General features: G+C 36.6%; 1 protein-coding gene across 2 annotated transcripts in view; it reads left to right on the top strand.

Moving 5' to 3' along the window:
* The window catches only part of NEK7 (NIMA related kinase 7), a 76,075-nt gene extending 53,492 nt beyond the window's left edge, over positions 1-22,583 (top strand). For both annotated transcript variants that reach the window (XM_087733397.1, XM_087733396.1), the window contains exons 8-10: positions 2,661-2,755; positions 7,446-7,559; positions 14,464-22,583. In XM_087733397.1, the coding sequence (XP_087589523.1) occupies positions 2,661-2,755; positions 7,446-7,559; positions 14,464-14,574 (320 nt within the window). In that variant the 3' untranslated portion in view covers positions 14,575-22,583. The remainder of the gene's footprint in view (positions 1-2,660; positions 2,756-7,445; positions 7,560-14,463) is intronic.
* Positions 22,584-22,864: the final 281 nt, after the last annotated feature.

The raw sequence follows: 22,864 nt of genomic DNA, 5'->3' as shown, positions 1-22,864 counted from the left end.
CTGTTAAAAACAGTTTACAAGAAGTAATGATGTCTAGATCTTCATGTTGGTTTTGTGATTCAATGACTAACATAACTGTAATTTCAATTCCTTTCACTTGTTGGTCATCGGGGGCTTCAGGTTGTATCGCAGTTAAGGTGTTACACTAGGCTAAACGCTGTAAAATGATAGCATTTGTTCTTCCTTTTCACTATCATCAATCTTTCACAGTCATATCAGACTCCTAATGTATCAGCAGGCTTCCCAGAGCTACTGGTTAAAATTACCTTTGCTTTTGGTAAACTATGAACCTTCAAACCTCTGTGTTTTCAGCTGCCCCCTGTGGATTCTGTGAAGCCTCTTTCTGGCACATTACTCACTGCCAGCTACTTGCGTGATGTCTCAGAGCAGCAAAGGCAGTGCTGCCGTAACCAGCTAAGAACCAGATTACTATTAAACTTATTTTTTGTTGTTAGGTGAATTCTGCCAACAAAGCATCAGAATATACTAAAACAGTGCATTAATTAATGGATGCAAAATACAGCTGAAAGTTTTCAGAAGTGTTTGAGCTCACAAGTCCTTGGAGTTAATTTTTTTTTTTTTAAGGGAGAAGTACAACAGTAAGGGTAATAAAAATATGAAAGCTATGTCATGCCAAATGTTGTTGAGTTACAGTTTCCAATTTTAAGATAGCTGTCATTAAACACCCATTTAAGTACTGTTGTTGATACATTAGAATAACGGAGTTGCTTCTGGATATTCTGCTAGCTATTTTGGTGTTGCAGTCCACCCATCTGTATGCCTGTTCTTTCACAGGGAAAAGACCATCCCTCTTGACCATTCCTCTGTTGTGGGTGAATGCGAACATCCCATGAAAGTAAATGGTTTTCACAGTACTCCATCATTTTGAGTTGCCTTTCCCCAGCTTTTCTTCCTTTAAGTTCTTGATCTTTCGCAGTCTCAGTTCAGAGCTGCAGTGATTCCTCAGGCCAGCGCTAAGGGAGCCTCTGGGGAAGAGGGGCTGCGGCACCCTCTGCTTTCCCGGGTCTTGAAGTATCCCCTGAAATATTTAGGGGCCAAATGCATTTCAGGATGCAATATGGGACCTCTGTCCTTGCATGTCTGTTAGAGAAGCACGTTCTCAGTTTATATTGGTTTGGAATATTGTTTTCAATATTGTTTGCCAAGAAGGAGAACAGTTGAAATCATGTACCCTAACTTATGGAAATGATTAGAGTGAAAATATTAACCCAATTTAATTAAAACTATAACCTGATTATTCAGATTTGGAATTACTTGTGTATTCGTTATATCTCTGTTTCCAGTATTCATACAGAGACGAATTCTGAATAGATGAGGCTAATTCAGAAGTGTAGAAGTGATACGAGATCCTTGTGTTAAATAAAACAGTGTGAGGTTGATACTCTTATTTTTGTAGTTTGCAGTGAGAGTGCTGATTTTAATCTGTGGCTGTGTTGCAAGATGTTTGGTTTCAAAATAAGGTCAACTTGTATTGAACTGACAGAATTCAGTTGGTTTTCATCATCAGGATTCAGTGCTTAAGAAAATATTCCACACAAAATTGAAGTAAAAATCTACATAGATCTGTGACTCTTTTTGCTGTTAGGCAGTCATTTTGGGGGGATATAGCAAGAAAGTTCAGAGAATGCACCAAAATTGCCATTACTGTTATTTTTTGTAACTTCTTTTTTTGTTGATCTGTCACATATGAACCTATCAGTAGGGTACTTACTTTTTTTTTTAATGGCTTTTTTTACAGAGCTGAAACATTTCAGAATTTCTCTCTTCCAAGTAACTTGTGACACAGATGGGTAGGGTCTAATTAAAATCAAGGGGAGAGATGTCCTGGAGTATCCAATGTAAATTTGCTCTGGGACAGTCCTAGGAAATGCTGCTTTTCAAGAGCAGACGTCTCCAGAGCCCACAGCTCTGAGGCAGGATTAAGCAAGGACAGCCACAGATTTGGGAGCTGAAAAGCCCTTGCAGAGTCTAGTCCTGCAGCAGATGGCTGAGTTGCTCATAGGAACCTCAGCTTCTGCTGGGCTCGCAGGTTTTCCTGCCTTCCTCTCTGGGAAGCTGAAGATCCTGGATTTCAGGCTCAGTTTTAGTTTTGGATATTCAAACTACATTGTATTTATTAGTTTCAAAAGCAGCTTTTTCAGATTTATATATTCTCAAAAGGAAGAACAGACAACTCATTAAAAGCAAACCAAAACAAAACAAAAACACAAAAAAACCACCCACATTCAAGCCATGGAAGAGAATTTCTAGCTGTTTTTATTTCCAGCCACAGTGTTAATAGTTTGGAAAGGAGCAGGGATGTGTGTGTGTGTGTGCATGTAGTATGTTCCCTTGATTCTCTTCAGAAGAAAATAATTACTTTTGAGCTTCTTTAAAAGCTAAAATTGGAAGTATTCTAGCAACTGAATAATTCTGGTAATTAGGTATCCATAGTGAAAATAAAGCTGCATTGGATGAAATAGGTATCTAATTCATGTGTATTTCTATCAAACTGAAGAGTCATAAGTATGAATTGAAATTATATGTGTAGCGAAATGAGAACTACAGAAGATGAAAAATGTTTTTCAGCCAGGAAAACTGTACTTTTACTACTATATAACAGAAATTTTCATTCAGAAATACTTGTGTATTTATTGCAGTTGGTACACCTTATTATATGTCTCCAGAGAGAATACACGAAAATGGTTACAACTTCAAATCTGACATCTGGTCTCTAGGCTGTCTGCTGTATGAGGTAATGTTGATCTATACAGTGAACTTAATAACACTGTTAACACTGTTGTGCTCACCACCCCCTGCCCCCCCCCCCCCCCCCCCCCCCGCCCATGCATTAAGTACTGATTTAGGATCTATTTCTGTATTCTTGTTGTTTAGAAAAGCATGTAGCATTGTGGAAAAGCTACTTTTTAGCTATTATATGTCTTTAATAGTAGCAATGAGAACTCTTACATAACTTCAGCATATGAAATACTTTTATTTGTGTGTTACTCAAGACTTGCCTTTTACTGGGCTTGCTGCAAAGATTTTACAGCAATTTGTTGAAGATTGGGCATATCTGAAGGATTAATAAATGAATAATGGCAAGCACGTGTAAAATTGTTCTAGGTGTTTTAATGGCCTATGCTGATTAGATGATTTTGGTAATAAATGCATTGAGAAATAGTAGGACTGACTTGAGTATGCAACTAATGCTTTAAAAAACTGCAATATAGTTATTTTAATACAAGTTTAATTTCTTTAAAATTATTTAAAACCTAAATAAAACAATTAAAAAAAAAAAAAAGTGTTGCTGTGTACTTATTACTAGTAGCTTGGATTAATTTTCAAGATAATGACTTCTGCTGCACAGACACCCGTAATTTTTTTACTCTTTCTTCTCCCCCAGTTGGCTAAACTATAATTATTGGCTAATTTCAGTATTAATACAGTCGAGATTGGTAGGTGACACATAATTTTAAATGATATTATATTCTGAGAAAATAAAGATATAGGACAAATTGAAATTGAGGTAAATGAAGGCGCGAAGAACAGGTAGGCTTCTGAGGCAAGTACGTCTTCAAAGTTCTTCGCGTATCATTTGTTGATCAAAAGACTAAACACTTTTGTTGAAGGATGCTGGAAAAAAATTTCTTTCTGTCACCAATGGCAGTGAAGTCCTTCTAGTCATGTTCCAGATAAAAACCGATATACCCAACTCACTTCTCATTTACCTGCAAGCCACCTGCCTCACTGAGTCAGCGGAACTCATTTAACACATATTCAACAGGATCTGCACCTCCTGCCATTTTAGGATTTTGTAGAAAACATTCAGCCTGGTAAAGTTGTATGCTACTACTAGGTGAATTGTCTCCAGTAATATTAGTTTACCTTCTGTCACTAACGTGTTGCTTTAAATACTACAAGGGCAAATAGCTATATTGCAATTCTGCAGAGTTTACAGATCTATGTATAGCTGTTCCTTCTAAATCTTTGGGACAATTCACAGGACTGAAGTCTGATACCTGTTAGCAAGTATTTAGAAATTTAAATCCTGAACTGAAACTTAATCCCATATTGGGATTCCTTAGTATTGACCGTGGCAACTGCCATCAATTTCAATGCTCTACTTTACACACTTGTGCAAGAGGAGCCTAAAGATAGTGTAAAGGTAGATGAGGATTTTTCAATATTACTATTTCTTTTTCCCTCATTGGTTTTCTTGAAATTTTTTTTAAAATCTGGAAATAAACAAATAAAACCCTTGAATAACTAATTATTATAGAAAATAAGCATGTTTTAAGGGTAACTTTTCTTCTATATTATATGAAATAAAATTGCTGGATAGAAATGAATAGCACTTTTCTAAAGATTTCTTTTTTTGAGCTTGCTGCTTTGATGCTGGTACAGTATATTAAACACCTATGTGAATATTAAATTTTTCTTTGATCTGGTAAATAATTTCAAAATAGCTAAATACCTTAATTCCATTGATTAACTCAGCATCTTTAAATACCATTCTCTTTTTATTTATTTTAGAAGTTTTACCAGGATGGTTTTTAAGTTGATATGGTATTGTGTTTGGTTATTTCCTTATTGTAAAGAATAAAGTAATTATTAGGGTACTTATTGTTGATGTATATTATATAGCTATAGTATATGGCAGTGTCTTCAACTATAGCTTTTAATTTTTTTTAGAGGTGCATTTATCCCATTTACTTAATTCTACAACATACTAGATGTTTGTGGTGGGGTGTTTTTTGGTGGTGTTTTCTTTGTTGTTGTTGTTGATCATTGAAATGTAATTTTGAAATTTTAGGTATAGTAAACTCAAAATATATGCTTAGCATTTTTCTCTTTTTTTTTTTTTTTTTTTTCCCCCTTTAATTATTTGCAAGTGGCTACTTAAGGTTCTTCAAGACATGCATGGACTAATGCATGCTATTTTTATTATCTGTGCAGTTTTGTGCTGGGTATCTTTTTGTGATATGTCTGTTGCCTGCATTTTAGCATGTTTTATTATATAGATTTTATGTTGATATGTGCTCATATGTGCTCTGGATTCTCTCCAGCTTAATTGGAGAAAAGCTGTGGCATGTTTAGCACTTCTCAATAAGTGCTTAATTGCTGCTAAACTCTTTTCAGTTATGTTTTAATTTAAGTTTAGACTAATTTGCTATAATGTATGTTGTTTTTAAAAATTATTATTTCTAACCTATATTACAGCCTGTTATTCAATGCTAACTATGTGGCCAGTAAGATTTTTAAAAGTATATTTTAAAGTCTGATTCTTTTAGAGCCCCAGGTATTTCTGAAACCTCAAAAACACTATCACTGGAGTTTTAATTGATATGCAACAAAGTAGACTTTACTAATTAAAATCAAGATGCTGTGCTTTTGCTACATGGACCTTTACACGGAAAAGTAGGTTTTACACATTTCCTTTTATTGTTCAGCGTAGCAATTGCATCCTTACAGGGTTGTAGGTTGGTGGCTTACAGTTCAAAAAAAAAAAAAAAAAAAAAAAAGAAAAAAAGAGAGAGAGCTGCCACCAGCCCCGAAGACAGACAGTGGGCTTTCGTCCCTCAGACACCCCCAGAATACTAATCAGGAAAGTCAGACCCTGGAGGTCAGGGAGCAAGTCAATCATTCTAGCGATCGTCTCAGTGTGGAGGATCAAATTAGCCTGAAAAATTCAGCTGCTGGGAGGAGAGGGCGAGCAGCTGTCAGGGGCAGCAGCGAGATGCACTAATGAACCAGATGAATAGTGCAAAAGCTTGAAAATAAAAACAGGACAGTTGACATTTTTCATCTGTCAAAGCAGGAGATGCATGAAAATATAGTATTCCTGTTTTAACTCCTTAGGGGACATTCGGAATTTTTTTAACACTCCGCAGCATTCAAACAAAAGTACTTTTTAATGAACACCTAGAGTACGAAAATGAGTATCTGTGCTTTTATTTAGAATTTCTGCATGCATACAGATCCTGCAGTTGATTTTTCTTTTTTTTTTCTTTTCTTTTTTTTGGTCTTCAGCTTGCATTTTTAACATTCTTTTTAAGGTAAGAGACAATGTCAGTAAATCCCAAAATTAACATTATTTTGTTAATACAGTTACAGAATTTTTGGGAGGAGTGTCGAATGGAACTGTAGTGTGGTGTTTGTTTTGGGAGCTTTAAAATTATTTATTCTTACTTGAAGGTAATATGAAAAAGTACTGAACTATTTGAGAGCGTTTTTATCAGACATAAAATTTTGGTAATTTTCTTCGTACATTTTCCCCCAGTGATATTGGTGCTTAGACATGAAAGAGTTAAACTGCTATCTGGAAGACCACAAGACAGATGAGAGCCATTTTCAGCTTGTCCTGTCCCTGCTGAAGCTCACTGAGTAGCACAGCATGGACTAGCGTGTTTCACACACACTCTGCCTGTCTGGGGAATGCACACATTGTCCTTCCAAAATCAAACTTATTAGCACATGTAGAAAAGGGTGACTGACTTTGGGGCAGCACAGCACTCAAAGCAGCATTCGTGCTGCTGCGGTTCAAAGACTTAGAAGGCTTTGAACAGAACGGAGAGATTTTAAATGAATTTTTAAATTTGTAATCCTGCTGACCGTAGCATTTGTTTCCACCTTAAATGTCAAGTTGTAGCATTGTCTGGAAATAAAGCATAGGTTTACTAATGCTGGTCTTAAGCCGATAATTTATTTAAGTGCTCTCCAACAGATATTTTTATTTTTGTATTACAATTGTAAATTATAGCCATGGGTGCCAGTTCTGCACTTCTGATGATGTTTTGGGATAGTTTTTTGAAGTATTGTTGAGTAACGTACTGAATTATGAAGCTTTTGGGTTTTTTGGGAAGTATAGATGTTACCTTTAGTTTTCTCGCTTTAAAAAAAAAAACAAAACCAAAAACCAAAAAACAACGACTTTATCGAAGTCTAGTAATAGCTATGGAAACTTATGAAATCTTCTACTGTTATGCAGCATTTTCACCATACACCATTGCTTTAGATCAGGTAGTGTTTTCAAATAAATTACAGTTGTTGTTTTTTTTTTTCCAAAAGGTCTTCAGAAGAAAATTACATTGTGGGTTTTGGGTGTGTTTTTGTCTCCCTCATGGTGCAAGGACCCCCCGTGCTCACAGCAGTATCGTAAACTACTCAGTTTCTCCTCATACGCTATTAATAAAACTGTTACGGTATACAATTCAAATATTGCAATATAAGGATTGTGACAGGTACGACTGTATGACATAGAATAAGTATACACACTGGTTTCAGTAATAGTTTTAGAACTTCTGTTTTTAGCTCTGTGACACTTCTAAGCAGGGAATTGAAAGTCGTTAAAAATTGCTTTTGATTTGTTAGTATTACAGATTTTATGACAAAACAGGTTTACTTAAAAACAGAAAAGAAAACTGTGTATTTTCTTTAAACAGATGGCTGCACTGCAGAGTCCCTTTTATGGTGATAAAATGAACTTGTACTCCCTGTGCAAGAAGATAGAACAGTGTGACTACCCACCTCTCCCTTCAGATCACTATTCAGAGGAAGTAAGAAATTTTCGTTTTCGTGGGCTAGATCCTTAGTTTATGTAAGCTGGCACACTTCCAGGGAAGTAGATGAACTTGTGTGATTTTATGTTATTTGCAGATTATGCCCATAAGTGTTTGCTTGTTGAACTTGCTCAAATGTTCCTGTCAAAACAAGTCTGATACGATTTTAAATTTGGGGGGATTAATGATGGAAACCTCATACTGTTAGCTTCTTAATTTCGTTGCATTTTCTTGCCAGTATGACAAAATGCTTTCCCAGAATGCACAATGATATGTTCTACGTGCCAGAATGGGATTGAGTCTTACATCTATAGTATGCTTTTCGAAATGCACAACTATACAAGTTTTATGTTGCACAGTAAATTAGTGCACTGGCCTTGTTTCTCTAGGGGCTTGCATTAAAATAGATATAATGTAACTCACTAGTAAAAATGAATTGTTTAGTTCCCATTTGTCTGCATTATAAAACTGTGATGTGCCGTTCAATACAATTGAACGGCAGTTCTTTTGCAAGAAAGAGTGGTTCTTGGCAACACTAATAGTAAATTTCAGAGAAATACAGGCAGGCATAACATAACTGAATTTGAACGATATACTCATGCATATTGCAGCAGTGTTTGTTTTAAACTGATAGGTAACAGTTCTTTACTGTCATTAATGCATTTAAGGGGAGGTACTTGCTTTTTTAGGCTCTAAAATGAAAAGAAATTTTAATATTTTTCTTAGTGCAAGTAACAGAATGAAAAAAATATAAAAGCTTGCTTGTTCGTGTTCTGAGATGCCAGTTTTGAAATACTTTCCCACTTTGAAAAGAGCAGGGCAAACTGATAGAAGCTGTAAACCAAGGAACACGTATTAGTAACCAATTCTAATTGAATTCAGCCTACATGAATTAAAGATTACTTTGAAAACGCAAATAAACACAAGCAGTGAAATACTTTTAATAAGCATAAAGTGTGCAATTTCACTTAGAAGGAGGGGTTGTAATGCTGAACTTTTAATTTTTTTACATTCAAAGACAGTGATTGGACTATTAATAAAAGATTACTGCCCAGTATTTTGTTTTGTTTTGTATTTATCCCCTTTTACGGAAAACCTGGACTTAAAAAGAAAATTCAGTGATGTTACAAAGGCTGAAATAACGATCTGTTGTGTAATTTATGCATTAGACCTCTTTGTGGTTTTTCCAATTAGTCATTTTACCTGGGCCGTTTTTAATTATTATTTATTGTGGACTATAAATATGGCAGTTCATATAACCAACTTCAGAACCGGAGGCCTGGAAATACAGTAGGGTGTGAACAATAATGCAAAATGATAGCAAGAATGTCAGGGGCCGTTCTTTGTTGTGTCATTCATGCTGTCTTCCTTTTTCCATGAAGCGCATGAATATTTCACATATCTGCATCCTCATCCTCTATTCTTCTTGACTAATTTTCAGACTGTCTGAATTTGCATTTCACATGGTAGCTGATTAGGAGATGCCGAGTGCAGCAGCGAAGCCTCAGCAGGCGGTTTCCATGGTGACCTTCAGCAGGATTTTAATGATGATACCACTAGTGGTTCGTTGAAGTTGGCCTGCCTGCAGGGCTACTTCACTGCAGCTAAGTGTGAAGTTGGATATGCGGATTCCCAGCCAAGGGGCAAATATCAAAGTCTGGCCCAGACAGAAGGTTTTAGAGTTTGGATGGGGAAAGAGATTCCACCTTTTGCTTACATCTGTATAGTTTCTAGTGTTGAAAACAGATGCAGAGCCCAACGTGTTTTCTTTATTTCAAAGCAGACGCATACTTCTGCACCTTGGATAAACCAGTTATTTCCAAAATAGACATAAGTTATTTTAAAAAATGAGAGAATCGGAGCTATGATAGGTGTGAAGATAAGTAAGAAAATAGTTACTTAAAAGAAGTAATCAACTATGGAGACTGTAATGGGGAAATATTTTATGTTCTAATATGAAGACTTGTGTTTTTGCTAAGGTACATGGAAAAATAGACACATTTATTAGTTGTTGCACCAAAATATACCTTTTTTTAACTTGTATTAAAAGAATACTGTGCTGGCATGAACTGTAAAAAACGCTTGTTTATTTCTATTTTTTTTTTATCTGTCATATTAGGATACTGTCCTAAATGTTTCACCTCTACTGGAAATTTAGATATCAAACCTTTAACCAGGTTGGAAGCACGTTCAGTGAGCAGTAAAGATCAGGGATCACTGAACAGTAAAACTCGCTTCATGCTTTATAACAAAGAATTTTCTGAAAGAAAAATTTCACTGAGTGTTGATGTCTGCATCTTCTGATAGAGGAGTGTAAATACTTTCATTACAAAATACAAGACAAGTGCTTTTTAGAGAAACTTTTTGTAAGTAAATTTTTGAGTTTTAAGATGTGACAGTTTTTCTAAATTTTGAACTCTCTATAAGACTAACCTTTTAGTAATGCATCACATCCATGTCGTCAGAGAATAGTGTGACAGAAAGATGCACCATAAGATAGATGGACAGATGGATTCTTTTTTTTTTTTTTTTTTTTTTAAATCTTAGTAGCCTAAGGTGCGTTTTCACAAACTATTGCTTCAGCAGTAGAGTCATAAGCCAAGATTTTCAAATATTTAACAACTTGAGATATCTCAATTTTTGAATATTCCTAAAGAACATCTGGTATTCAGGGTGAGTACTCAGCATTTACTGAAAGCTGTTCTGCTTTAGGGAATTCAGAGCTGGGGCTTCCTTGCCACCCCCAGTCAATACTCTTAAAATCCTGTCAGCCAATATTAGTATCAAGTCGCTTTCATGATAGATGAAGTTTTTCATTCTCCCCTTTGACTGAGGTGCACTTCTTCTAAAGTCCATAGCCAGCCTCCTACCCAGATGTGAAGGGTGGATGAGCCAGCAGGTCTAGAATGGCAGTGTTAATTGCCAGCAGAAGGGCTTGAGAACAGCACTGAGGAAGGACTTCAAAAAGGTCTCCTGTTCAGAGTAAGAAGAGTTTGGTGTGTGTTTCTTTTTGGGTTGTTTTTTTTTCCCCCATCCAAAACTTTCTATATGAAAACTTCTCTTTTTCGACTGGCTAACAATGCAAAGTACTCGCCTGTCATAGTTCTGTCTTCCCCTCCGTCTGCCTGACTTGAGTGATAATTATTTATTTCATAGCTGAAAAACCTGCTGAAGTTAAAGAAAGTGTGTCCCACTGCTCCGATGTCAGGCTAAGCTCCAGGCTAAAGACAGTCATTGTGCTAAGTGCACAGAGGAGGTTAAGAAGAGTAAGCAGCTAAAGAAGTTTGCAGCTGGGGGATGCAACAGGAGGTCCCTCCAGCTCAGTCATGAGTCTGCTCTGCCTGTTGGCCAGTCTGTGCCAGATAATAAAAAATTACTCTATCTCTAATGATAGTCTGACTTTAGAATCCCGGTGCCTCTTCCCATGGTACTCTGAGGCTCTTCTGCTACATTGGAAATTTTATTAATACTAGGGCGGTTGACAAATGGATTTCAGGTTTATTGAAATGGATAGTCCTGTAGGAGTTAAAGGAATAGTGCTATAACTAAGTATTAACATCCAACATGGTCCCAGATTCAGTCCTGAAAGGCTGTGTAACTGTTTTCATCCTGTACAGCAAAATTAATTCACCTTCTCCCAAAGGTTTGCTGCTCAATAACAAGGCTCAAAAGAGCTCAAGGATTTTGAAGTTACTCAGGAATCTGTGATGTTATTGTGCAGTGTCCCAAGCATAGTCAGCTCAGCATTCTTGCCTTACAACTGAGATTCTGGACTGGGGAGGGGGAAGGAGATTTTGCAGTAATAGCAGTGACCAACATTTAAACGTTAGGACTCCTAGCCAAAAGAGATCTATGACTCTGTGGCTTGTTTTATTACAGTAACAGTGGAGGTTTGTCACTAATTGAGCTCACCTCTTGCACTGTGTTGGGAAGAGAATTTCTGAGTAAACTGATTCAGTGACTGTCCCTTACTGCGAACATATTCTTGTAGATCCTTTTTTGCATCCTAACAATAGTAGCTGCATACGCATTTTGAGTAAAAAACAAGAAGCTGCAAAAAGCCACCAGTCAATACGCCATGTGGGTGACTGCATTTTGCGAGTGTACTTACAGTGATTAATAGGACCTAAAACCTTACCTGTACTTTTGAGTAATGATGCTGTTTTGCTACAGTGTCTTTCTAAGCAATGAGTCTTCTTGGCCATTTTATTGAAGCTTTGAATTGTAATATATTGTAACAAGTAACAAAGTAACTCTGAAGGAAGTCTTCCTGTTTAATGACAGTTTGACTGTCTGAATGACTCAGTTTGAGTCTGAAATTGATTTTTAGATGATAAAGTTCTGTTTAGAAAACAAAATCAGAGTTACTCACAGGCCAGGATTGGAAAGACATGAAGTAGCCTGCTGGAGGAGGTAAACAAGGCTTCTCATGCTTTTCACAGGTAAATTTCTTGAAGGTCTACTTCTGCACAGTAAAGTTATTGACATACAGCTGGTAAAGAGAGGAGAAAGAATACTCTGTTTCCCCTCTGATGATAGCTTTATAGGTTTCAATCCTTCAAGGTATTTTACTAAGACTTTGTTTACTGTATACAGTTCTATTGAACAGATGGAAGTCTTCACAGAGAAAGATAAACGTATACGTACAAGATTTGATGTCGTATTCTCCAGATAAATTACACTTGTGTTCTCTTTACAAAGTGTTTACTTATTTGAGTCTAATTTCAGGCTTGGGGTTTTGGGATATTCTTCAGTCTTTCCTGTTTTCCATGCAGGCTGTCTGAGGTGTTGCATAGCAAGCTGCTCATCTCTGCTAATACGTTGTGCCTGTTGCTTACACTGTGTCCCACCTGCTTCTTCTACAGGAGATTGTTTTGCTTTGCATATTTGTATTACATGTTGGCAATTCTTGTTTCTTACAGTAGTTCATGTTTTCCAGCATTCCATTCTCCAAATGATTGGGAGTTATTACAGGCTAATAGTTTTTCCTGTCAGTGGTATTGTATTTTATTTATTGGCTGCCAGAAGCAATATGATGGCTTTTATAACTCCATTAGTCCAAATATACTTAGCATATTTAAGATTCAAATAGCAAGTCGGTTACAGATTATTTTGGTTTAATGTTTCTTTTCAATCCAGCAATCTGACCACTATCTTCAGAAATAATGATCTCATTTTTAAATATTAAGCTCTTCTTGCTAAAGAAGGGGGATGTCTAGTGACATAATTCTTGTATTGTTAAATATGAAAAACCTGTACATTGTATACAATTTACAATGTTTCTGCAAGGGCTAATGGACAAAGCTTTAAATAGTGGTATGTAATGTTTCTTAACTTCTGGACTTCCTATTCCTGTGCATTTAAATTAATCTTCTGAAAAGTGAAAGGAGTGTAATTATAATTTAAAATCCTTCTTGGCTTTTTATAAAAAGGAAGGAGACCCTCTGATAGAAGGTTTGAATATGCAATCTTCATTACTATTGAATAATCATGGCGATGAGGTCGCTCTGTGTTATTTGCAATGATTACAGATTTTTTCAGTAGTCATGCCTAACAGTACTGGGAGGGAGACTGAATCAAATTTGACAAATTGCTGTAGAAGGGTGGGTCGCAAGGTGTTGGCTTTTCTGTTTGTTGTTTGGTCCCCCCCGCCCTACCATGCTCTAAGAGATCCAGGAGGATTTGGCGAAGCTACTAAAAAGCATAAAGGAAGGGTTTCAGGGTTGGTTAAGTTGCTTTTGCAAAGGACTGTAAACATTTAACAAGTTGCAGTGAAGCAGGTGTATTCCACATTACAAAATGCTTACGAGATGCACACAGTTTAAAACAGATGGCCCATCAGAAGGTTATCCAGACTATGTTAAGTTCTAATGTCACCTGAGGTATATCAAGGGAGAACGATAAACCTGCAACTGTTCTGCCAGTTTGTGGAGGCAATGAAAAGTGTCCGAGTGGTGAGGAAGCTCTTTGGGGTTGCTTCTGCTGAATATGTGCACCATAGAAGGCCTGTTAAATTATGGTGTTTGTGGAAACATGGGGTTTTCTAGTCATAGTGATTTGTTTATTCCCAGATAGAGGCTTCTGTGAACAGCTTTGTTAATTATGTGCTTCTTTCTATAAAGAAAAAAATCAGTGATTAATGCTAAAATAGATCCTGGGACATAGACCAAAGGTTATTTATTCCAGTATCATGCCTCCAACATTGGGCAAGTGGAGTAACAGGGCCAGCATAATGTGATACTTCCCCAAAATACTTTCCCAGGTTCCAGTTTTAAGTTCACAGATTTCCTCAGTCAAAGGTGGAGTCTTTATATTAAATAGCCCTCGGTGGGTTTAATTTGTTCAGTTGCTTTCTGAATGCGTGCGTATTGGTAGCCTCCTAGCAGGGGAAGGTTCTGCAGGTTAACTGTGTGTTATAAGGAGAATCACTGCCTTTTGTTTATTGGAACCTGTCACGCAGCAATGCCGTTTATTGCTGGCTAACTCTTGTATCGGGGGAGAATGAGCAAGCAGTCCCAATTTACCTTCTTGGTGCGAGTTTCAGCCTTCTGCGGTTTGCAGGCATAACCCTCCAAAAGCACAGGAATTCTCATTTAAATGATGTATAATGGGAGTAAATGCATGTCTGAAGTTGTATGTTAAAAGGATTAGAACTTAAATCTCCTCATCAGTTTTTTTCTGGGCAGCAGTACAAAACGTAACAATCACGGGAGTGTGTTGCATACATGCTTGCATAAAACTGCGTGCAGCGTGTGTTGAGAGAGGGAGGGTTGAGTGTGTGTGTTTATGCAGAATTGCTATCTTTGGCTAATTTTTGGCACTTATTAATTTGAATTTGATAATGCATAAATACTAATTGACAGGATTGTTGGCTTTCTTACATGTTATTTTCCTTTCCTAGCTGCGACAATTAGTTAATATGTGCATCAACCCGGATCCAGAGAAGCGACCAGACATAACCTATGTCTATGATGTAGCGAAACGTATGCACGCACACACTGCGAGCAGCTAAACAGACATCAGATCATGAAGACAAAAGCAGAAATAACCAAGTATTTTAAGTAAAACATCCCACCTCTTTGTTTGTGTGTTACTGAAATGTGATTATTTGAAGCTTACTGTTGTGCTTTGAATTGTAAACCAATTTATATACAAGCTTTGTTGTTTTCTGTTTATTTCTATTTTTTGTACTTTTTACTGACTTGCAGTTTTAAAACAGGTTTAAATATGTAAAGCATAACTTTAAAAGATACCAAGAACCACTGTTTTCCATGTTAAGTGGGTTCAAGTATGTTTTCTTTAATAAAATTGTATTCAGTTGGGCCTCAGTTCTAAAACACAGTTGCACTTTTGCACATGATACAGATATTAGGCTTATTATCCAGAAGCAAAATGTCTGAGTCTCTCAGCTTTTTAGTAAATTATGGAAAGTATGAATCAGCACAATTAATTTTATTTTAATCTTTGTTCTAAGAGGGACATAATTATTATAGAAGGTTATTGTGTTTTATATTGAATTGTAGTTTGCAGTTCTCAGCGTAAGAGTAGACAGGCGATAGGATTAGTTCTCTGCTTGCCAAATGTGATGGGAAGATAGTTTCAGGAAAAACTGTCACACTGAAATTTTTGTAACATCCGTTATTGTTTTGTTATTCTGTCATAATGCACCTAAAACATTTGTTGGAGGTTTTCTGCAAAATTTAAGGTGTTGATTCTGCAATCTGATCGTTTTCAATAGACTTGTGCAGCACTGCCCTGGGGCAATAGGAGCCTGCATAGTTAAGTCTTAAAACGATGAAGATGCTTCTTGTAGCAAATAGCATTCTTTTGAGGCTAGCGTTTATGAGAAGATCTGATTAAAAGATGCGATCTTTAAGTTACAACTTCCCAACTGTTTATGTACATGTCACTCTTTGTAGATTTTTTTGTGTTTAAAATAATTTGAATGACCTTACAGTATATTTAAATTTTAAAATGTTTTTCTAAATACAGAAACCTTTTGGAAAAGATATAATAGTGTAGTGTAACACAAAATGTATTCTTCATGAATATCTGGTTTTGTATACTGTATCCTGAGAATTAGTTTTATATTTAGGAAAAGTAAATTTTAGCTTTTATGTTTAAGAGAAAAGTTGCCACTCCTTCATTTGGAAAATATATATGCAAAATGTCTTACAAATACTTTATTAGTTGAAAAGGAAATTCAGAATATTTTTGTTATGCCTTAGTACGTTTCTGGGTATGCTTAAATAATATCTTTATTGTTAAGGAAGGAAGGTATCTTGTTTTTAAATGTAGTGAAAATGTAGAAAGGACTGAAATTTCTTGAGTTTCAAGACTGAACTTCTAATACAGAACTGTCAAAACATAATTATTACCAGTGATATTGCTAAGAAGCTGTTACAGTCAGTTAAGTCTTTTTCCTTATGTGGGTAAAAAGAAGTTAGTTCAAATAAAAAGAGCAGTATTAACATACACACACACACACACACGCATATAGGTTCTAGATACAGTCAGTTCTCTGCACGCTCAGATTTTTTGTGTTTGTTTCTCTGTACAGCTTTAATTTTTGCTTTGATATAATGCTCAAAGAATAAAAATCTAACTGTGGGGTTTGTGGATGAGATGCTCAAGCTAGGTCAGGGTTTTTTGTTTTTTCTTTTCTGGTTTTGTATTTTTTAAAACTGCAAATACTATGGAAGTTGTATTTGGCAAAATACAGGAGTTTTTAAATTGTATGTGCCACATCATCAGCTTATCTTAATACATATTTTTTTTTAATTATTTTTGTTTCCAGATTTTGTAGGATGAATCCTTAGTTTTCCTTCTAGCTTCTGTGTATACTTAATCTTGTAGGACTTCAGTGGAACAATTTGTAGGGAGAAAGTATTTGAGAAACCTTTGTTTGTGTCTAGCAACCTCTAGATTTGTTTTCATTTATTATCTGATTATTGAATTTTAAAAGTGGTGGTTATGTTCTGTAACAGTAGTTCATATGTCGTAGAATGAAATGGTTTGTATTGAAAAAGGCAGCACAATACTTGCTTGACTGCCAGGATTAGCTCTTAATGTGCGCAAGTACTCAAACCATTTTTTTTTTTTTCTGAAATGTACTAAGCCTTTAAAAATCACTGGAGAAGACCCAACATCATCAGGCTATTTGCATCTAATATTATACGTCAAGTATTGAACTTTTCCTGAAAGAAACCAATAATAGATTCCCACCCCCTGTCCTGTCTGGAAAGATAAATTGAGTAAAGAAAACAAGAGTTAAGAGTTAGCAAATGTGCATACTTAAGCATTTAATTTTTTTATTGTTGTTGGTTTAGTATTTATGATTAAATCTTGTACTGGGGAAAAGAAATAATTGTTCCTATTTTAAAATCTGTAAAATGAACGGTACAGATTACTCTGGTACTAAACTTTATAATTAAGAAGCCCATATGGGTTAATAGAACTGCTTATATAACTGGGGGTTGTAGAATCTGTCCCTTAAGTAAAGCACCTAGTAACATATGAAAATGAGAAGTCTGTTACAACACTCCCATGTGTGCTATGCACTTATAAAATATTTTATTTTATAAAACACCATTCTATTTTTCATATGTTGTTGATGGTGACATTTGGCACTATTTATTTTAAGCTATGGCATTACGTGTTTATTCTCTTTAAAGAGAATGTGTTACATTTCTAACCAAAATGTCTTGACTAGCTCCTTCTTTTATTTCAGTAATGCTACAGTATTAACTTGCTTCATGAGTGAACTTTGTGCTTTGAATGACATTGCATAAAATCTTTGTCTTGTCCTGAAAGCTCCCCTGCTGTGCAGTAGTCTAATAGAAATAAAACATACAGATACTAAATATAATGTAAAAATGATAGTGTTTCTATGATATTTTTTCAAACTGTTCTTGTTACAGAGAGAGAGAGATATATATAGAGATATATATATACACACACACACGTTACAGTAGATGCTACGTATCTTGTGGACAGTTTACTGCTTCCAGTAGTTGATTATGGGTGAGTTTTCTTGACTGTAGCAAAAGACAGTACATTCAAAAAATCTCTTTTGTGTTATTTGTCAAAAATTTATCTAAAAATACTACATCAGGTATATTTACAATTAACCCAAAAGAGTGTTTTTATCTAAAATTTAAAAACAAATCTAAAATTATTTTCAAACAATATGAAAATATCTGAAAAGCATAAAAATAACGAAGAGCTCCCATTATGGCCCCGGTCCTGTGAGCTCTTGTTTATAGGTAGGCTGTTTTTTATGTAATTTCAGTAATTTTGAGTGAACATCGTATACACAGATGAATAAATAGTAATCAGTAGGGTATATAGAAATGATGTGCTCAGCTTGCTTTTTATACTTTCTGTATGTCACTGGTTTGTCAGCAGGAATAATGTGTTTTTTCCCCCCTCTTCTGTTGCACTCTTATGATCCAGCTACCAATTGTACGAGCAGTCAATAGAAGAATGTTGTCTTTTAGTAATGAGCAGAAACTTTAAAAACATGCCAATATACCAGAAGATGAAATACAGTATTAGCAGTGTCTGAGAAGGCTAGGGTTTTATTCATGCTCATGATTAAGAAAGCCATGGAGTGAAATTCTTGACTTGGAATGGAAGGCTTGGAAATGGAGAAGGACTTCTTATGCCAGTGGTTCTTGGATATCTCTGAATGGGACCCAAAATCACAGTGATTTTTCAACAATCTTTCAACTTTCTTTCAACTCTAATTGTTGTCTTCGCTGTTATACAGCGAGATGAGAATCTTAAATGGCTGAATTTGAATACTGGTGGCGAATGCTGCATCAGGTATTTGAGCTTCTAGGAACAGGCGGTTGATGTGAGGGAGAGTCAATGAACGCCATCAAGTCTTGCTTTGTGGAGAGTTAATTTAATCTGGAAGTAAAGGTGCTGGATAGCAGAGTTCAAATGACTGCTTTTCCACCATTTTTAATACTTCTTTAACAGTCAAAAGTTTTTCCAGTCCTGCTATATCCCCACATCATCTAGCCAGTGGCAGTGCTGGTCTTCTGAATTTCTGATCTCTAGTTTGGTGTGGGTGGATAATTAAACCTTTCTGCCAAGATCACCCAAGGAGGGAAATACAGGTGCTGGGCATGCCCAGTGGGGTGTTACTTATGTTTCCGAACATGACTCAAATACAGAGTTTTAAGGTATCTTTTTTTTTTTCAAACTTTACTCCCTTCCCTGAACCTTGTTCTTCAGTTAATGCTTTTTGAAAATTGTTTCCCTTTCATATTCACTTCTGAAGTTGTACAATTCCTGTCTTCCACTGCTTCTGCTTCATCTGTCCTGTTGTCTGCTCTACCCTCTTCCTGATTTGAAGTCCTCTGTGTCTAGTTTTCCTAGTGGCCATTAGTTTGCTTCTTTCTGTGTGACTTTGCTTAACTCAACCCATTTCTGTCTTCTCAAATTTTATCCCTCACCATGGGCAAGCCCTGTTTTTTTCCCCTGATAAGTACTTAACTCCGTTCTTCTTCAGTCTGTTTTTCCAGCCTGACGCCTTTGATTTCTAGTTTTAGACTGATTTTCTCACTGCCTCAATCATTCCCATGACCTTGTCTTTACTAAATACTGTTCACTTTATTATCTCTCATTTCTAAATTCCCTTTCTCTGATCACTACCTGCTCTCTTTCAGCTTATCTGTCTTTCTCTCTCCTCTACCCTGTCACTCACTCCTTTTGGGATCTCCGGTCGATTAACCTTTCTGACTCCTTTACTCTTCTCAGCTGCCTCCTTCCTTCATTGGCCTCACTTCCTTTGACTCACTGGTCTTTATTTTCATCTCTCTCTGCTTCTCTATACGTGGTTTCTTTGGTTGCTTCTCACAATGCTCTGTCTCCATTCCTCTCCCCAGACACTTTTTCTTGTAATTTCTTAATTTCCATTCCTGCCTTTCTGAGTATCTCTGAAGCGTATGTCAGCACAACACAGCTTTGGATTCAGCTTTGCCTTACCTGTTTTAATTCTCTTTCCAAATGGACTTTTTAACCATTTATATCCCACCTTTTTTTTTTTTGTTGAACTTGCTTGTGGGTTTGTAATTAATTTTATTTCTCCATTCATTCTTGATACAAAACGTGTCTTCAAAACCAATCCTGATTTTTGCATGATGAGATCTTTTTTCAAAATTGTTCTACTTCTAAGAATCTGTTTCTGAACCAGGCTTCTCTGCCTCTTTAACTATATGAGTTTCCCCCTTTTATTTCTGTAGCTTTTGTGTCTCTCACTCCTTTTATTGAATGACTTCTTCCTCTTTAAGTCCTCCTCTCATTTCCTTCACTAACAACCAAGTTTCTCTTTCCTCTGTCTTGAAGGGGATGGCACCCATCATCCTAACTGGTTCTCTTTTTTAATACTTGCCCTTTATTCCCCATTTGTCATCCCCTGATTTCATGTACTTGAACATCCTCCCGCTGTTTTGTTTTCGAGTTTTTGGCTTTACGCCCTAATTTGAATGCCGCAAAGATCTGGTGCTTCCTTTCCTAGTTTGGTTCTCCCATAGTTCTATCTCCAGAGGATTCCTTGAGTATCCAGCCACAGCCTCAGGCCTGTTCAAATTCAAAGATCTAATTTTTATTCCTAACTCCCTCCAGACTATTTACTAACATCCCTGACGATTTTACTTGCCTGTTTTCTGGGGCCACAACCTTTCTTATCCCTGACATTTCTCCCATGCCTGCATATCAAATGTCTCAAAGTTAGTAGTACCAGATTGCAGCTGGTACTATCTTCACTATCTGTGTTCTTCACTATCTGTGTTCTTTCTGATCTTTTATCTTCACTGTTTTAATGTCTGTGTCATTTTGACTTCTTTTCTCCCTTCAAAGTATCAAAATTGACAGGACTAAACTCCTGTTGTTGGTTTTAGCTGTTTCATATGCTGAAGAAGGAACTCCACCAAATTACTGCTTGGTTTGTGTTTTTAAGGGACTCGAATCCCATAAACTTTGTCTTATTTCAGGACTGTAGAGCTGGAGTAGATTCTATTCCTCCAAGTATTTCAGAAGTCCTTGAATTTGGGCCTTGATTTAGTTGTCTGCTGCTTCAGATACAAAGTTTTTGCTCTTCCTTTCTTTGTATTTACTGTATGTAACTTCATCTTGTTTCTGCACATACAGCTAACAGTTGTTTTCTTGTTATAGCAACTTGATTTCGGTGCTTTTGCCATTGCTTGAGATAAGAATATGCTTAGGAGCTTCACTGGCTGGATCCAGTGTTAGGCACAATGCTCCTCTTTGTTACTGTCCCACCCTTACGCTGGCTTCTCTTATTTGCGGACCTCTCTTATTTGCTGCCCTCTGTATCTCACCTAACTGAAGAATCACTATATTACACTGCAGGGTAGTGTAGATACGGTTGAGCCAGCTGCAAACGAGGTAGCTGGTATACTTGCAGCAATACTGCATGTTCTTATCAACAGCCGAATGTTTATTTGTCCTGTAGGTCTAGAACTGAGCTCTGTGCTGTACTACTACCCTGTCCACGCTACCCTAATTTAAAGCCATATCCTCATATATACGTTGAGATTGAGAAGCAAAATTCTCCATAAAACTAAGAAGTTTGGGGTTTTGGGACTGTAGGATGTAGACCTGAATGTCATGTTCAGTTTGGTGTGTATGAGTATACACACATTTAATCACTGTTTATTTGCACCAGAATAATTATTTTAGAGTATCAGTTGCTTGTTGGCACAAAACAAAGACTTTTTTATTATTTGTCATTATTATGTTTGTTCTTTGTTGCCGGTTTGTATCATGTCATACCATTAGTTAATTTGTTCTTCTACAACTGCCCTAATGATGGGTGGAGTCCTTACACCTTTTGTCTAATTGAAATCTTCTGTTTATATGGAAATAAAAATAAATTAAGAAATGAGGTGCATTGAGTCTTTCCTGATAGTGCCGCTTGCTTTGCATTTAAATCCTAGCAATGGAAAGAGGGCTCAAACTGGACAGAAAGGGTCCCCAAGATAGAGCAGAGACCTTTCGGGGTTCCCTGCTTCCTCTTCACCTCCCAGCTCCTCGTTCTCTGGCTTCCCTGGGTCACTTGCTGGGGGCACAGCGCTGCCAGTGTATCAAGGGCTAATAGAAGCTTGGAAACGAAAATGTTGATGTTATCTTGCCTTGTGTTCCTGTGCTGTCCTTTCTCAGTGTGAATAGGAAATCTCCCATGTAACGATGGCTAGGAAGATCTTTGGTATTGTTATACAGTCATTTATTGCTCTTTACACATTTGGCATTAAAAATGTGTGTTTGCTGTTACAAAGAGAATTGTAAATCATGCAAAGGCTCTTAGTTTGCCTGTTAATGTGGTGTTGGTACTCTTCTGTGCACTTCATTTACTGGTTGTTTCTTTGATTTCAGTCATGCTGGGCTGTTGTAAAGATGATCATTAAAGATGAGTATTGCATTTTCTGGTAAGATTTTGTTGGGAGAGGGGAGGAAGGGAAGCGTTCATTGATTTGTTTGAATTTGGCTGCTGATTGTGCTTGAAGCAAATCGTAGAATCATTCAGGTTGGAAAGGACCTTGAGAGAGGTCTCTAGTCCAACCTCCTGCTGAGAGCAGAGTCAGTGCTGAATTCGGACCAGGGCTCAGGGCTTCAGCCAGTTGGATCTTGAAGACCTCTAGGGATAGCGATGATGCAGCTCCTCTGGGCAGCCTGCTCCAATGCTTAGCCAGCTTCACTGTAAACCTTGTTTTCCTTACGTTCAGTCAGAAACTCCTCAGTTACAAATTATGGCTGTTGCTTGTTCTACTGCCACTCCTCAAATATTCTTTATATTGTAAAAAAGGTAAGTCAAATATTGAAACAAACAGAGAACTCGAGACGTGTTATTTTCTGAAACTGTTGTTGCAAACAAATATGCTCATGTAGTACTTCTGCATCCTGAATGACATGTACGCTATATTAATTTACTACTTCAGTCCTGTAAATGTAAAATAAAAATTTTGGCAGTAAAACTTGATTTAAAAGTTCTGTGATGTTTATGGCCTGAGTGTTCTCAATTGTTACCTTTTAAATGCACTAGATGTGTTGTGGCAGAGCACAGTGCTGCCTGCCCTGGTGAAGCAGGAAAGTCAGGATCCTGAACATTGCGTTTCTGTCTCCTGGAGCCTGCCGTGAGGAAGGTAGCTTACCACAAGGGATGGGATGGGAAGGAAGCTAATATGCATCAGAATAACTGGTAATTATGGGAACTCTACTTTTAAACTCTCATGTGCTGGTGGAAACTTGCCTAGGGATATTATAAACTGAGA

Source organism: Nipponia nippon, unplaced genomic scaffold, assembly GCF_047370975.1.
Source record: "Nipponia nippon isolate SJK-2023a ecotype South Korea unplaced genomic scaffold, ASM4737097v1 scaffold_5, whole genome shotgun sequence".
In the NCBI taxonomy this organism is placed as follows: Eukaryota; Metazoa; Chordata; class Aves; order Pelecaniformes; family Threskiornithidae; genus Nipponia; species Nipponia nippon.
Note: the sequence above shows the minus strand (reverse complement) of the source record. Positions and strands in the feature narration are given on the sequence as shown.